Raw genomic sequence first — 16,077 nt, 5'->3', positions numbered from 1 at the left:
GAGTAACCAAACTTCAAAGCGGTACATTGAATAAAAGAATAAAAAGAACAAACATTGAAGTGAAGGTAAGGATTGATTACATGAAAACAATATGTTTGCATACACAGTTGGATTTAGACTGAGAGTATGTCAGTAATAATAATTTCTAACATTATCACTAGATTGCTTTAGAGGTCGACTGCTAACTTCATGAGGATGACATATAGCAAATCTGAATTTCGTAAATCATTGAGAATAGTTGTTGATTAACTTGTTAAAGGGTACGTTTGTTATATCAAACTACTTCTGAGTAAGCAAAGATGGATGGTGGCTAGCAGTGGAATCCAGTTTGACGCGCGTCACTTCGCCCTATTTGGGACTCGTCAGCTGGATGTACCTGAATCTCAGAGTTGATGTTCACTCTGGGACTCGAGCCCAGTACCTTTCGCTTGAAACGCCATCGCGTTATCCACTCGGCCACTGAGTCCTGTTAGCCAATTGCTTGAGAGTAAGCTATTTTTACAAGTTAAAGTAGAGTGTAGGTTAGAAATTTATGGGAGAAATTCCAACTCTGACGCTATATGACTTCAACAATACAGTAAGTTGTTTCACAGCATAAAATAACACTATTTTTTTCCATTATAAGTTATTGTATATATATAATAGTCTCATGTTTCTTCATAAATTCATATTAACCTTTACTTTTGATAGGAAAATTCAATCTCCACTTCAAATAATCTTGAATATCCTTACACGTGGTTACCTACTTATTATACGAAACCGTTAATGTTGCCAATGCGTGGTAGACCTCGATGCACTGATCATCTTTATAGTAATTCACATTACTCAAGATCATTTTATCCTTCTTATGATAAATCACGTAGTTCTTCATTAAATAGGAATCTAGAATCAGAATATAAATATAATGGCTTCCATCCGTATTTATTATCCTATTCTTCTTTTCAACCATATCCAAATGAATTCAGATATAATAGTAATGCCAGTAATATGAAATTTTCAGGTAGGTATTGGTATTCTCTTTACTGAAAAGTTTAAGTAAGTTATATTTTACATTTATGTATATTATCAGAAGGGGTTTTGTGGAGATTTTAGTAATTTAATAGAGTTGAGATCATGAGTCCATTGAAGCTAGACCACCATGGAAAGGCTAGAAACACTGGACGGCCGTTTCATCCTATTGTGGGACTCCTCAGCAGTGCGCATCTACGGTCCCTCCTCGCGAGATCGGAACCCAGGACCTACCAGTCTCGCGCCAGAGCACTTAATCGATAGACCACTGAGCCGGCATCCGATGGTGTTAATGTCTAACTTCAACCAATCCACGAAGTTGAGCAATCGTTCACAAATTTTCTTCAGTGAGTTGTTATCTCACAACAGACCTGGTTAAACTCCACTGGTCACTGCTTCTCACTAGAACTTCAGGAAATATCTCGTGAAGTCAGTCACTAGTAAGCATATGATTATTATCAGAAGGGGTTTTGTGGAGATTTCAGTATTTTTCGTAGTTGAAATCTCCACAAAACCCCTTCTGATGTACAGATAAATGGATAGGTTAATGAAGAAATTATAAATATGTACTTCCATCATAGAAATTTGAATAGTATTACACTAATTAGTCCGAGCCATGTTGGTAGATGCAGACTACCTGGTTGGGGTCCGTGTGACTAACGTAACCAATGGTTGGAGACTCTAGGTTATATGGCTCAGAATCGATCACAATGGTGTAGGTGTATACACTCTTTATCTTCCCTTAAACCTTGAGATTAAAATTGCTTCATATTTGTCTTTCTTCCTGTACTATATCCTTATATACAACCTATCTTTTAAATACTACCACCACTAAATTAATTACTTATATGAATCCAGTGTTCATCTTGTTATGCTGATGAGGTATGGCAACTTGGACCAATGATGCATAAACATGCCTGGTCCTACGTTGTAGCTGATTGACTGACTGAATTAGTCCGAAATTGTATTCCACCTGAAATGTTTGTGTTCCTATTTTTTATCAAGTTTTTCAGTCAGTCAGTAAACACTTCCTATAATTTAGAAATAGTTCAGTTTAAAAATGATTTTCATCGTAGACTGGAATTAAACAAAAGAACATAGTAAAGTACGAACTACTGGACAGGTATTTCATCATTGTTTTAAATTCCATAGATGTATATTCGTGATCTTCAGCTGTTCTCCATTCATCTTCAATCCATATTGAAGACTATCTTCTCATTAAAAATCTTGGTTATTGATATTTAATAAAGATAGAACATTGTTAATTCAACTAAAAGTTATGAGTTATGAAAAATACGAACCTATCGTAGTCTCAATTTAATGCATCTGTATTATGATCCGGTATTGTTTATGTTATGACGTTAAACAGTACAAATACTTCTAAGAAATGTAAACTCCAGATAAGAAGTATCTAATAATTACCTTATAATTGATTGTTCACTAGGTGATGATCAATGTCATGCTTGTCAAGTCCTTCTTAGTGCTAATCGAATACTATCGATCAAGTTGCACTGAAGCCACTAGTCTAGATGGCTCGACACTGCGTGCACTATATATTGAGATAAGATGGTGTTTAGAGGTAGTCAACAGGAAACCCTGTACTCGGGTTTCGTGTTACTTGGCACTCGTTAGCAAAGTGTACCTATAATCTTGGGTTGAACAGCTGCTCACTGACGTATTCGATCCTGTGTTATCCAGCTTCATAGTCAGAGACGTTACCACTGGGCTATTCGGGCTTATTGTATGCTAACTTATTTATATTTAACTACTTTTATATCTATATTTTAATGACTAATTTTTATTTTTCCTCATTTTATATTAGATCCATTTAATAATAATTATCTATCAAAACCCATGGCCAAAAATAGAGGATTCTAAGAATATTCCACATAATTCATCTAATCTTTTCAATGATGAATTCAATTCAATAAAATCTAATCAATCATATTAAACGTTTTTTTGTCTTCTAGTTTTCTCTTTTCTTTTTTTCTTTGTTTTTTCTTTTTCTTCTCCCTAATCACTATGCGTATCATTTTATTTTGTATATATAAACAAAAAGAAGCCTTAATAGTGTTTAAATGAATCAAATTATGACATTGTGTTTTTTTATTAGTTTGCATTATCAAGCATCTTTACTATTTTTTTTTCTCTCTTTTATTTATTTCATCAAAGAAATTCTATAAAAGAACATTAGATTATTTGTTTATTTATTTATTGCCATGGAAACAATCTTATAAATTACATTTTTGATCTCTTTCCTCCCCCCTACCCCTCAAATTTATCTTTTGTTAGTTGATTTAAACAAAGGGACATTTTTGTTCTCCCTCCTTCCCCTACCCCCACCCCCTTCAAATTTATCTTTTGTTAGTTGATTTAAACAAAGGAGAAAAAACGGTTATTATTATTATTTTTTTTTCTTTTTTTTTTAATCAATAAATGAAAGTCAAGTAAAATGATTGGATTGAATCCATCCATCTATCTATTTATATATTTTCTTATTCATAGTGATTTATAATACAATTTTTTTTTATGTAATGGTCAATAATGATAATTGTGTGTATTTATTTAAATAAATTACATTAATAATAATAATCTTTCTATTCTTTGTATTCTACTACTTCTAATTTATTCAAGGATTCGAACTACTAACCATTCAGTAATAGATAGAAAGACATTTGCTGATCATAACAGTAATAATAATAGTAATAGTAAAAATATTATTAAAATCATATTCAGTTTGGTATACACCTTTTCCGTTTAAAAATGACAAAGAACCTACTAAACAAAAGTGATTTAAGACCAACCAAAAAAAAAAAGAAGGAGATGAGCAAATGGAATGTTTCGTTTTGTTTTGGTTGTTCGTTGGCAACTGGAACCGATGTATATCTGTGTGCCTGGTCCTACGTTGCAGCTGACTGACTTGGTTGGTTGATTTGAAAAAAAAAACAACACATTTACATTTGATTTTATTATTGAGCATAGATAAACAATTGTACATACATTTTCTACAATACAAACAAAGTCAATATAACTTTATCTTAGAAAATAAAAAAAAAATTTGGAAAGAATTAGGAATGAATACATATGTGTTTGTAGAAAAGTGTAGAAAAGAGAGAGATGTTGAATGCCTTGTTTTTCCATTTAACCTTTTTGTATTTGTTAGACATAACAATCCAAATGATGAATACAAATGTCTAAAAAAGAAAAGAAGGTAGAAATTAGACAATATACATGTCAATAGGTTAATTTATTATTATTACTATTATTGATATTTTAAGTAGTATTAATGTGGTGTATGGTACTTATATCGATATAAGTAGTATATAACACTAGACAGGAATAGAAGATCTAAATGACTGAGATTGACGTTTCGTAAATTCATGTACTAATAGTATGTTTTTGTTGGTTGCTTCTTTATCTCACCAACTTCTACGCCAGTTAAAATGACGAGGTGGTGGCTGCGACTATGTAGCACATCTCAAATACCTTCGTCGACATCATCTTACCTAGCAACATATTAGAAAAATCATTTCTTGTTCCTTCTACCGTGTATGAACAATGCTTTAAAAGCATTTGAAACCTATTAAGTTTTATAATCTTTTAAACCATATTTTGCATCTATAAAATAATGTACAAAGGATTGCTAAGTAGTACACCCACACTGATATCTGATCTGCTCCACAAGTGAGACAACCCAGACGAAGATTTAGTATCCTTCCTACCAAGTCTGATCAGGATAGTAACATAAGTGAATATTCAATGTGCTTGGCTGTCTCTTTATGGTTTAACCGGATATCGAAACAGACCAGTCCTAAATCGACTTTTGACGTTCAAATGAAGTATAATACATCACAAGGATTCTTGCATGGTTATACGAGATGTTAATAAGATTTTGGATTTCCTCAACGTTTTTATGAAACAGAATTATGTCATCCTGACAGTTGATATACATCTCACAACAATCCTCTACATATTAAAAGACATTATTTAAGGTTGGAATTACTTTTGACTAATACTCTGTTCTTTTAACCATTTACATAATCTAGTTTACGTGTGATTGGTGATTAAAATGGAATCGGTGATTTACGACTTGGGGTAAATAGAATCGTAGTGTTCGTATTCTAATTTCTTAAGAATTCCGTGAAATATACGAAGATTCTAACAGATCCCTTTTTTTTAATGGGTATTACCTATCAAGATGGGAGGATGTGCCTAGTCATAAATAAAGGTTACTAGGTCTTTTGAGTAAAAATTAAACATTATCAGAAACGCAAACTCAATGCACAACTGTAAAATGTAATCGGATTATCTTTACATATGATATGATTGATGCCATATTACGAGTTCACTTTACTCGGTAAAAGGAACGAAGGTCACAGACATAGTGACACAATAGGCTATTCTAATCCGTTGTCCCCAGCCCTCCAAACTAGATCGAGAAGTCTTGATGAGGCATAGAGAATGTATTCTACAAGCACTCAGAAAATACGAGGTCACTAAGTATACAAATGAAGTTCATTTATACAATGATAGAAACACCCTTTGAAGAGCCACAAAATAACATACTGAAAAATTCCGTCAACCAATGAAAGTCAAAGCTTTTCGAGTGGGAGATATAAGCTGTAGGTCAACTAAGCGTCTCTTGGCGCGAAAACATAAAAATCAAATTTTCAGAATAACATTACAAAATTAGGACCTTTCCCAAGTGATAAGCAAAGATGGATAGTGGTTAGCAGTGGAATCCAGTTTGACGCGCGTTTCGTCCTATTTGGGACTCGTCAGCTGGATGTACCTGCATCTCAGAGTTGATGTTCACTCTGGGACTCGAACCCAGTACCCTCGCTTGAAACGCCATCGCGTTATCCACTCGGCCACTGAGTCCTGATAGCCACTTGCTTGTGCGATGGGGTGAAGTTTAAATTCACTTAGTATTGTTTGTTTGAATCTTCCCATCGATGTGTTAGGACTACAACTGGTCAGTCTCTAATTGGCATATGTGCATACTGTGCGTATTGCCTCGATATAGCCTTGATTCACAAGCATGATAAGCAAAGATGTATAGTGGCTAGCAGTGGAATCCAGGACGCGCGTTTCGTCCTATTTATGCACATATGCCAATTAGAGACTGACCAGTTGCAGTCCTAACACATCGATGGGAAGATTCAAACAAACTATACTAAGTGAATTTTCCAAGTGAGTTCTAGAGATCTAACGTCCTCAACAACATAGTTTTAAATACATTAGTTGTTTTGCAGAAGAACAATAGCCTGTAAAGTTGTTTCACTACGGAAGTCATTATTAGACCACGTTGATCATACCCAGTTAAGTGACCATTCGGGCAAATCAGCACAGATTATTCAATCTTCCTCCATTGACATTGATGAATTAGAATAACATCTCATATTTATATCATTCATCAGCTGTGAAATAGCCAAGTAAACTTGCTTCATTCAATCTCATATGATAACTTATACATGTTAACTTAGAAACTGATAATAATGCTGTTAAACATATTGGATGCTAGTGGTTTATTGTAGTATATAATGAGCTTTTGTTTTAATTAAGTATGCAAAATGAATTATCAAACATCAAGTGAACGATTTATTACGAAATATGCGCATTACTGAATGGTGGTCTAACTTAGATAGGTTAATGATTTCAATGAAATTTAACAGTCTCCAGAACTCCATACTAACAATTCTTACGTGCCCGTTGGTGATTAGCTTAAATATGAAACTCCTGGATTTCTAATGAGAAGCCATGAGCAGTAGAGTTCAGCTTTGTTGGATATAAAACAGTCATCGAACGCAGGCAATGGATGAGTGCTCCTCCATATCGTGGATTGATTGAAGTTAAACATTAACACTGTTGGATCCCGGCTTAGTGGTCTAGAGGTTAAGCATATGCACGAAATCAAAAGTCTTTGGTTCGATTCTCGGGTGAAGAGGGGTTGTAGATGATTACTGTTCAGTATTCTTGTGCTAGGACGAAATGGCTATTTAGTGCTTGCAGGCGTTTGAAGATGATCTTATTATTTATTTATTTAAACACATAAATATTGGTACAAGGAAGCACCAGATATATATGCGTCACACAAATCTTATTTGATTTGTGTGAGGGCTATGATACTGCTCAGGTGCCCAAACTCAAGCAGGCGGTTTTCTTAGGAGGCCACAACCGGAGCCTTTGACCCTGAAGATCCGATCCACAAGGCAGTGGAGCATCGTAGGGAGATGCAGTCTCATGGTAGCCGGTGACCAACGATTGATTCATACGCCATTTGTTCCTTCAGGATACTGGAGCCCATGAGCACCTTTGGTTTGAAACCAGGGTTTTCCAATTCCCCTAGGTAGACTTTCCGTGTTCATCAACCCGGTTAAAGCGTCGGACATTCGCTTTTCGTTCTCTCAATTTCGTAAACAACACCCCCACCACGAGAAGGCAGTGAGTAGGACTTCCCTGGCAGAGGCTAAGTACGCATGGCCATGTCAGAGCATTTCGAGAGGGAGAACGGACTCTCCCCACTCTTAGCCTTTACGGGACATTTGGGGGCTTCTATCACTGATCGGTTCATGATTTCAATAATATTACACATATCTCAATACAAATGTAAATAGCACAAAACAAAGGACTATTTTTTACAAAGAAAATTAATTACCATTTGATCACTGAAAGTATAATAAAACTTTATTTCTATTCTAATAATATAATCCTAATAATTAAATTTAGATAAATCTTCATTAATATTTAATAAAATTGGTTTAGGTGCTGGTGGAGGTGGTGGTGATGATGATGATGGTGCTAAATGTTGTAATGGAAGATCAAGATGTGTCCAATCTTCTTCAATCGATTTATAATTCATAATTAAATCAGATTCATTTAAATCATTAATAACAAGCTGAAAATAAATAAATAAATAAATAAACAAATGAAAATGAACATGATATATCAGAAGAAAATGTAAGTTCTAATGAGGATGCACTACTGTAAGGTAAGATTGTTAGTAGTATGTGTAATGATAACAGGTATAAGTAAGTAAGTAAGTAAGTAAGTAAGTAAGTAAGTAAGTAAGTAAGTAAGTAAGTAAGTAGGTAAGTAAGTGAGTAAGTAAGTAAAGAAAGAAAGTAAGTCTTTGAGATTGATTTTGAGCTTATTGGTTTTATTAGACACATCCCAGCTGAAGGCTATCGGTTAAGCATCCGTATAAGACCATCATTGGGTACATCGGACTACACATCCATCGCAACAACTAGTCAGCTTAGATCACATAGTTCTCAACATATTGATTATCTTCCAAAGATAGATCTTCGTACTTTTTCATTTTTGACTCCTAGTTTGATTGTGTTCATGATCCTTCGATTATAAAGTTGTTATGGTAAACAACGTTGTCAACCCTGAATATTCACGACATCTTTATCTGTATTTTATAGACAATTTAAACTCCTGCTAAAGCATGCTATATGGATAAGACTGTGTTCAATTTATCAGAGACATCATTTTATAGCGACAAATATTGTTATTATTTTAAGATTAGGTACTGACTGATGAACTCCATCCAGTTCAAGTCAACTTCGTTAAAGTTACTTATGGTTGACATTGAATAAAACTGACATTGTGAAGATTTCATTAACTGAAAATGGAAAACAGTCAAACACTATCAGTTCTAAGTTGTCAGTGAAGCAACATCAACATGGATTGATCACTGAGTGGGGACCAGTTACAGATTTTAAATATAGGGGGATTTGTGGAGATATTTGAAAGTCCTGGGCTTAATTCCTGCATTCTAGATCGTAGATGATCACTGCTGAGGAGTAGCAGGCTAGGATAAAATGTCCGTTCATTTTTTCCAGGTTTTCAATGGTTGTTTAACTCAGAACAACTCGTGATTTCAACTGTGAAATTTCATGTCTGCCTGGTGTTCGTGATGATCACATTCAATGGATCAAATGTCCACTAGTCTAGATTACTCAACCATGGTATACAACATGGTTGATGTTACAGGATTTTAAACAGTCGACAAAAGACCTGTAACCCAGGTTTTGTGTTAGCTGATACTCTTCAGTAAGTTGTACGTAGAGTTAAGAGACAGGTGCTCTATGTGGGATTTGAATTCTCATCACACAGTCTCACAGCCTGAAAGGTCATCATAAACTTATTTGGCTCTGGATTGATCACTGAGTAGCAAAAACCCATGTTATGATTGTCTGGTAATCAAGTGTAATGGAGTTCTATCGAACATGAGGCCCAAATAACTCGATGGTAATGCTTCATACTGTTAATCTGAGTGAGGCATGCTTGGATCCCAGGAGAGTCATAAGACTCCTATTGATTGTATGTACACCTAGGTCTAGCAGTTATTACTGATAACCTCTGACAAGCTAACTTGATAAATCATCAGAAGTTTAATATTTGTTCCAGACAGAGTGATAAGAGCAGAACCCTAATCATTTTATTAATATGGATCATTCCTCTACTATCACGTTAGTTATTTCACTCTTTAGTTAACCGTATTTGCTAAGTCATTAAATTTTGCCTTTTTTTTCCTTCGACTACGTAAAGTGCTGCGTGAGTAGATTCTTGGAATTCAGTAGATGTTATTATAATTTAAGATTTAGAAGTGAATGGTTGATTAAAAGCGCCAAATTCTAATTTTCCAAGATGTATTATGTGGTCTTGTAAAGGTAGTGCTCAATGTGGGTGAGGAAAATAAGACAACTCTACCCAAATAACTACCAGTCTTGAACTGGGTTCTATCTGATATTTGTACGGTAACTCTCTGAATGAATGGGATAGGAAATAACTCGACGCCAAAAGATGGTTTCCTTACCAGTTACTTATTAAACACAGTCTGCGTACAAGTTAAATAGTCGTTAAGTTGGAGATTTATGATATTTTTCAGTTCGAATAACGTATTAGTATCAAAACACTTAAATTTGATACTGATATGTTTGAGAAAACGCAATAGATATACTCCAAATAGCTTGGCAATAGCCACTCATTAGATTACCGTCCACTGAATGTCATTGCATAATATCACCTTTGTTCAAAATGTCACGTAAGTTATCAAAGCAATCAATTATTTTATCGGAAACTTTAAAATAGTCATCTGAAAACATTAGGCATCTGAATTTTTAAAAATTAATTTTTAAAATAGTTGGATTCATGGTTCAACTGAAGCTAGATCACAATGGAAAACTTGGAAGCACTGAACGGCCGTTTCATCCTAGTATGGGACTCCTCAGAAGTGCACATCCGCGATCCTACGTGCATGATTTGAAAGATATTACCTGGAGTTCTAGTGAGAAACCGCGAAAATGGTGGATAGTGGCTCAATTTCGTGAATTGGTTGAAGTTAAACAATAACATCGTTGGATGCCAGCTTAGTGGTCTAGTGGTTAAGTGTTTGCGCAAAACTGAGGGTCCTGATTGTCAGTTTTGCATGCAGGTCGTAGATATACACTGTTGAGGAGTCTCATACTAGGATGAAACGGTCGTCCATTGCTTCCATGGTGGTCTAGCTTCAATTGACTCATGATCTCAACTACTGAAATTTAATTTTTATCCTGGAAAAGATGAATAATGCAGATTGCTGAAAAAAAAACATGAACTTAGAATAAAAATTATTTTCAATGTTCTCAATTTTATAACCATAATAGCGGATATTTAATCTTGATGAAACTTATCAAGACTATCAATTAGGCATAAGTCAAATGAAATCACAAACCTGATTTAACCAGTTTTGTCTTGGAGTTGTAGGTTGTTTTAAATAGATTTGAGATAATTCTCTATTCATTCCAGTAGCTTCTATATCATGCCTTGGGGACCACATAATAGGTTCAGTAAATGATGAACAATATACAGGAGGATTAGGTGCAGGCCCATGTGGATCAATCGATGGTGGTTGATATGGAACGACAGAAATACCATCGTTGATTTGAGACTTTTCATTCGTTTGTGGTGCACGCATAAGACCAGATTTTGTAGTATTCATCTGAAAGGAATAATGGATTGAAAAATATATATGTTTCTGTTTTATCGAGTGAGTGCGTGCCCTGTTTGATATATGAACGTGAAGATCCCCACCAATGAGAGAAGAGTGAATTATCGATCAGAGCATTGGTACACAAAAGCTGTATGAGCAGTCTTCAGTATTTATCAATCCTGTTATTTGGCTAGCCCAGCTAGTTAAGTCCAAAACACCAATAACAGCCTCTGCAATATGAATCATTATTCTCAAATATACTGGGTTTATATACCACAATCAAACTGACCATATCGTAACATAAGATAGAAAATAACATTTGTACAAGATTTGGCCAAATGTGGCTGTGAATAGGGGGAACAGTAATTAGTAGACTGGGGATAACTCAGGCATGGTAAATCATATAATAGTAGTCTATAGGTCAAAATAAAGCTTATGATAAGAGGGACACAAATATGAATAGTTCAGTTACTTAACAATTATACAATAGGAAATATACATATCATATTGGTTCATAAACAGTTCTCAAAGTTACCATTCATAAATCTCCATGGGATATAACAGTTTCCTTAACTTCAGGCTTTACGGGAAACAGATATAAGTCCTGGTCATGTATTATTATTTAAACAAATTCTTCACATTCAAACATATAATTGGAGACATTCGTTTGTAGTTAATTAACGAATAAATCAAGCACTTATTTATCGATATTAACACTTGTTAAGAAGTTTGCTTATTCTCTGTAGATACCTAATTAGTTAATGTGAATAATTCAGAAGGGGTTTTATGGAGATTTCAGTATTTTCATAGTTGAAATCATGAGTCAATTGAAGCTAGATCAACATGGAAAACCTGAAAGCACTGGACGGCCGTTTCGTCCTATTATGAGACTCCTTGGTATAATAATAATTGTGAAAATAATATTTTAATAAAACAAAAGGAATTACACTGATATTGAAACTGCTGAAAGTGCAGTACATTCTAAAATGACCATTGAGTAAATGTATTCATACTATTTATTCGCAATACCTCGGCCGACAATTTATTTTAGTCAGATTTCTGGATTCTCTACTATTTGTTTCTAGAAAAACTTTACTATCCCACGAAATTATAAGGTTTTATAAATAAATTTCATACAATAACAATAGATTGGTAGTAGCTAGCAGTATAATCCAAGACCCGTGCTTCGTCCCATTCAGGACTCGTCAGCTGAATGTACCTACATCTCAGACTCGTTATTCACTGACTGATCAACTAACGAATAAAAATGAATTGAACATCACACTCCTAAGAAGTATATATACTATAAAATTGTCAAATATAGGGCAACAATGTTAAAGATCATCTACGTTCAAAATCTTACTTTCATTTAACCTCCTAATAGAACGAACATCATTAATAAGTTACTTAGCCAATTTTTATTATATGATGATAATAATAACCAAAGATGGAGAGTGGCTAGCAGTAGAATCCAGTACGCTAAGTGGGTAGTGCGATGACGTTTGAAGCGAACAGTACTAGGTTCGAGTCCCGGAGTGAAAATCAACTCTTGGATGCAGGTACATTCAACTGACTAGTCTTAAATAGGACGTAGTATCGCTCGTCCTAGACTCCACTCCTAATTACTATCCATCTTTGCTTACAATGTTTGTGAATTAAGGGTATATCGAGGCAATACGCACAGTATGCACATATGCCAGTAAAAGACTGTCCAGTTACAGTCCTAAGCATCAATGGGTAGATTCAACCAAACAATACCAAGTGAATATGATTATAATCTTTAGAATATCCCATTACTTTTTCTAGTATAACATGAAATTCATTACATTACTGTTTTATAATCAGTAGTTTTACAGATTCCTTATAAATTCATGATAACAACATTGAACTATGATTCATTTACAAAACCGATTTGATAATATGGAACCAATTATGAATTTAATCGTAATGATTAGTTAATAAAGCAAATAATTTTATAATTATACTTTATAGTTAAAGTACTTGATTCAAGTCTTATGATATTTGGTATTTCTCTAGGTAAACTTATGGAAGTACAATTTCGAATAAAAGTACAATTTAATGTTCTTATTGCAAAAAAAAGTATTACAAATTGATGATTTCATAGTTGAAAGCATGAGTCGATTGAAGTTAGATCATCAAGGAAAACCTGGAAGTACTGGACGGCTGTTTCATCCGATTGTGGGACTCCTCAGCAGTGCGCATCCACGATCTCGCCTTGTGAGATTCGAACACAGGACCTATCAGTCTATTTATGCAAACTCTTTACTGTGTTTAATCGATGAAATCTCTTTGAAATGGTTAAATTGTTGAGCAATCATTTTATTAAATTGATAATATATTTCATGAAAGTTAACTTTAGAGAATGAAGAATGATATCATTCAGGAAATCAATATGATACAAAAAAGCTTTTCCAGTTACAAAGAAAGGACAGTAGCTGAAGAGTTCCATATAATGCTTAATCCTACTGCTCTCAATAGAAAAGAAGGCCTTACCATACATCCTACTTGGACTATCTATCCTAGTCACCTAGTCTGATATTATTATTTACAATTCACATAATTACATTACAAATTAAACTCTATCCTTTGTCATTATAAGTGAAAATTGTATTTGAAATAATCTCAGCAATTGAAATTTAAATAATTCCAACGTTTCGTTCAGCTAACTTGTCTGGACTTCTTCAGGGTATTAATCGAAATCAAAATCATCCTTTGTCATTTTAAAGGTCACATATTTTTCATCATTAACAGTGCACACATACACACACACACATTTTTCATACTTGTCGCTTATGAATCACCTTGACCGAAATGACAAAGACACACTGCTGAGGAGTCCAATACTAGGATGAAACAATCGTCCATTGCTTTGAGGTTTTGAATGCTGGTCTAGCCCACATCGACCCATGAATTCAACTATTAAAATCCTTACAATCTACACAAACCTTCATACTAATAGTTCAAAATTTGTTGTTAATGTATTACAAATTATAATGCAAAAATAGATCAAACTAAATTTGATAACTGATATATTTTAAATTACCTTCAAGACATCTGACAATAGAGAATCCCTTCCTTTTATTCCCATAGACGTGGATATTTGACAAAGATTGGAAGTATCTCTAGCATCTATTTTATTAACTTCTGAAGGTATTTGAGGTAGCTGACGTTTGTAATTTTTAAGACCTCGAGTAGAGTGAGAATTTCCATTTACTGGCTGGACATCTGGTAAACAAGCGGTCCACATTGTCTTGACAAAAGAAAGGTGTTATTAAAACATATAATAATAAAGTACAATATATGATGCATTACATGTAAATATTATAACATATTCTTAAAAAAAAGGGTTAGATAATAACAGTTTGATTGTTATAGTTTATGATAAACTATTGTTTATGATTCGATTTAATTCCAGAAGAGGGTTTTCGTAGAGATCTTAGTAATTTTATAGAGTTGAAATCATGAATCAATTGAAGCTAGACCACCATGAAAAACCTAGAAGAACTGGGCGGCGGTTTCGTCCTGTTGTGGGACTCCTCAGCAGTGTGCATTCACGATCCCGCCTCGCGAGATTCGAATCCAAAACCTATAAGTCTCGCGCGCGGGCGCTTGACCCCCATACCACTGAGCTGGCCGGTATCCAGCCGTGTTAATGTCCAACTTCAATCGATCGACGAAATTGAGCAACCATTCATCAATTGTCTTCAGTGAGTTGATATCTCACAACAGACCTGGTTGAACTATATAAAATTACTAAAATCTCCACAAACCCCCCTTCTAAAAATAAATCTTTGTTAATTGTGAGTAGTATGTTATTTGGTTACTAAAATGTCACAAGATCAAATCATTTAAAATGTACTTCTATTAGACTTTAAAATTACTAAATAAAGTAGAAATAGTCCAACCTATCAGTTATAATGATAGAAACTAAAGGTGTACCAGAAACTGAAATTTAATGAAGGAAATCTAGTTATATATTATAAACCACACCGTATATTTATTATGAGAATGGGGATTTTGTAGAGATTTTAGTAATTTAATAGTTGAATTCATGAGTCAATTAAAGCTAGATCACCACGGAAAACCAGACGGCCGTTTCGTCCTAGTATGGGACTCTTGAGTAGTGCGTATCCACGATTCCGCTCGCCGGATTTAAATCCAAGACCTATCGGTCTCGTGTGTGAACGTTTAACTTCTAGACCATTGAACCGGTATCAAACGGTGTCAATATGTAACTTCCATAAAAATTTGATAATTTAGCTCCAGCATCAGAAATCGAAATAATTTGTTTGCCAACAGTTTTCTTCTTTTTGATGTCAAAATTTCAAACGTAATGGAAGATGAATAGCCAACTTTTAATGAATTACGAGACGATTGATATTTGGTATTGTTTGAAAGAGAGTTAACAAAAGTAAACCCCTATCAAAATCCATATCTTTCTTCTTACTTTCATTCATCGTAATAGAAACGTTTCTATGCATACAGTAATGAAATAAAGTTACAGAGATATTGAAACGATGACAAGAATAATTATTATTTATTCTATTTAAACACATAAATATTGGTACAAGGAAGCACCAGATACATATGCGCCACACAAATCTCATTCGATTTGCGTGAGAGCTGTGGTACTGTCCAAGTACCCAAACTGAAGCAAATGGTTTTCTTAAGAGGCCACACTCCGAGCCTTTAACCTAGAGATCTGATCCACAAGGCAGTGGAGCATTGTGAGGAGATGCAGTCTCATGGTAGCCGGTGACCAACAATTGGTTCATACACCCTTTGTTCCCTCAGGATACTGGAGCCCATGTGCACCATTGGTTTGAAACCAGGGTTTTCCAATTCCCCTAGGTAAACATTCCGTGTCCACCTACCCGGTTAAAACGCCGGACACTCATTTTTCGTCCCCTCATATTTATGAACAACACCTGTTGTGCGAGAAGGTAGTGAGTAGGATTTCGCTGGAAGAGGCTACATACGCATGGCTATGTGAACATTTGGAGAGAGAGAGAGCGGACTCTCTACATTCTCGGCCGTACCAGGGTATTTTGGAGCTGAAAGATCTA

General features: G+C 34.6%; 1 protein-coding gene and 2 non-coding genes across 3 annotated transcripts in view; all 3 read right to left on the bottom strand.

Moving 5' to 3' along the window:
- Window positions 1-396: 396 nt before the first annotated feature.
- On the bottom strand, window positions 397-463 carry Smp_tRNA_02317_Glu_TTC.1.1. The gene has a single exon. It is a non-coding gene (tRNA).
- A 5,357-nt stretch (window positions 464-5,820) lies between these two features.
- Window positions 5,821-5,886, bottom strand: Smp_tRNA_02198_Glu_TTC.1.1. Its single transcript has one exon. It is a non-coding gene (tRNA).
- Window positions 5,887-7,720: 1,834 nt separating this feature from the next.
- Smp_159990 (voltage-dependent calcium channel) overlaps window positions 7,721-16,077 on the bottom strand; it is a gene marked incomplete at both ends in the record, with an annotated part of 134,204 nt that continues 125,847 nt past the window's right edge. The window contains 3 exons of the mRNA XM_018791368.1: window positions 7,721-7,906; window positions 10,733-10,999; window positions 14,055-14,261. Coding sequence (XP_018645428.1) covers window positions 7,721-7,906; window positions 10,733-10,999; window positions 14,055-14,261 — 660 coding nt within the window. The remainder of the gene's footprint in view (window positions 7,907-10,732; window positions 11,000-14,054; window positions 14,262-16,077) is intronic.

This window comes from Schistosoma mansoni, assembly GCF_000237925.1.
Source record: "Schistosoma mansoni, WGS project CABG00000000 data, chromosome 3 unplaced supercontig 0077, strain Puerto Rico, whole genome shotgun sequence".
Classification (NCBI taxonomy): domain Eukaryota; kingdom Metazoa; phylum Platyhelminthes; class Trematoda; order Strigeidida; family Schistosomatidae; genus Schistosoma; species Schistosoma mansoni.
This window is presented reverse-complemented; position numbering and strand designations above follow the sequence as displayed.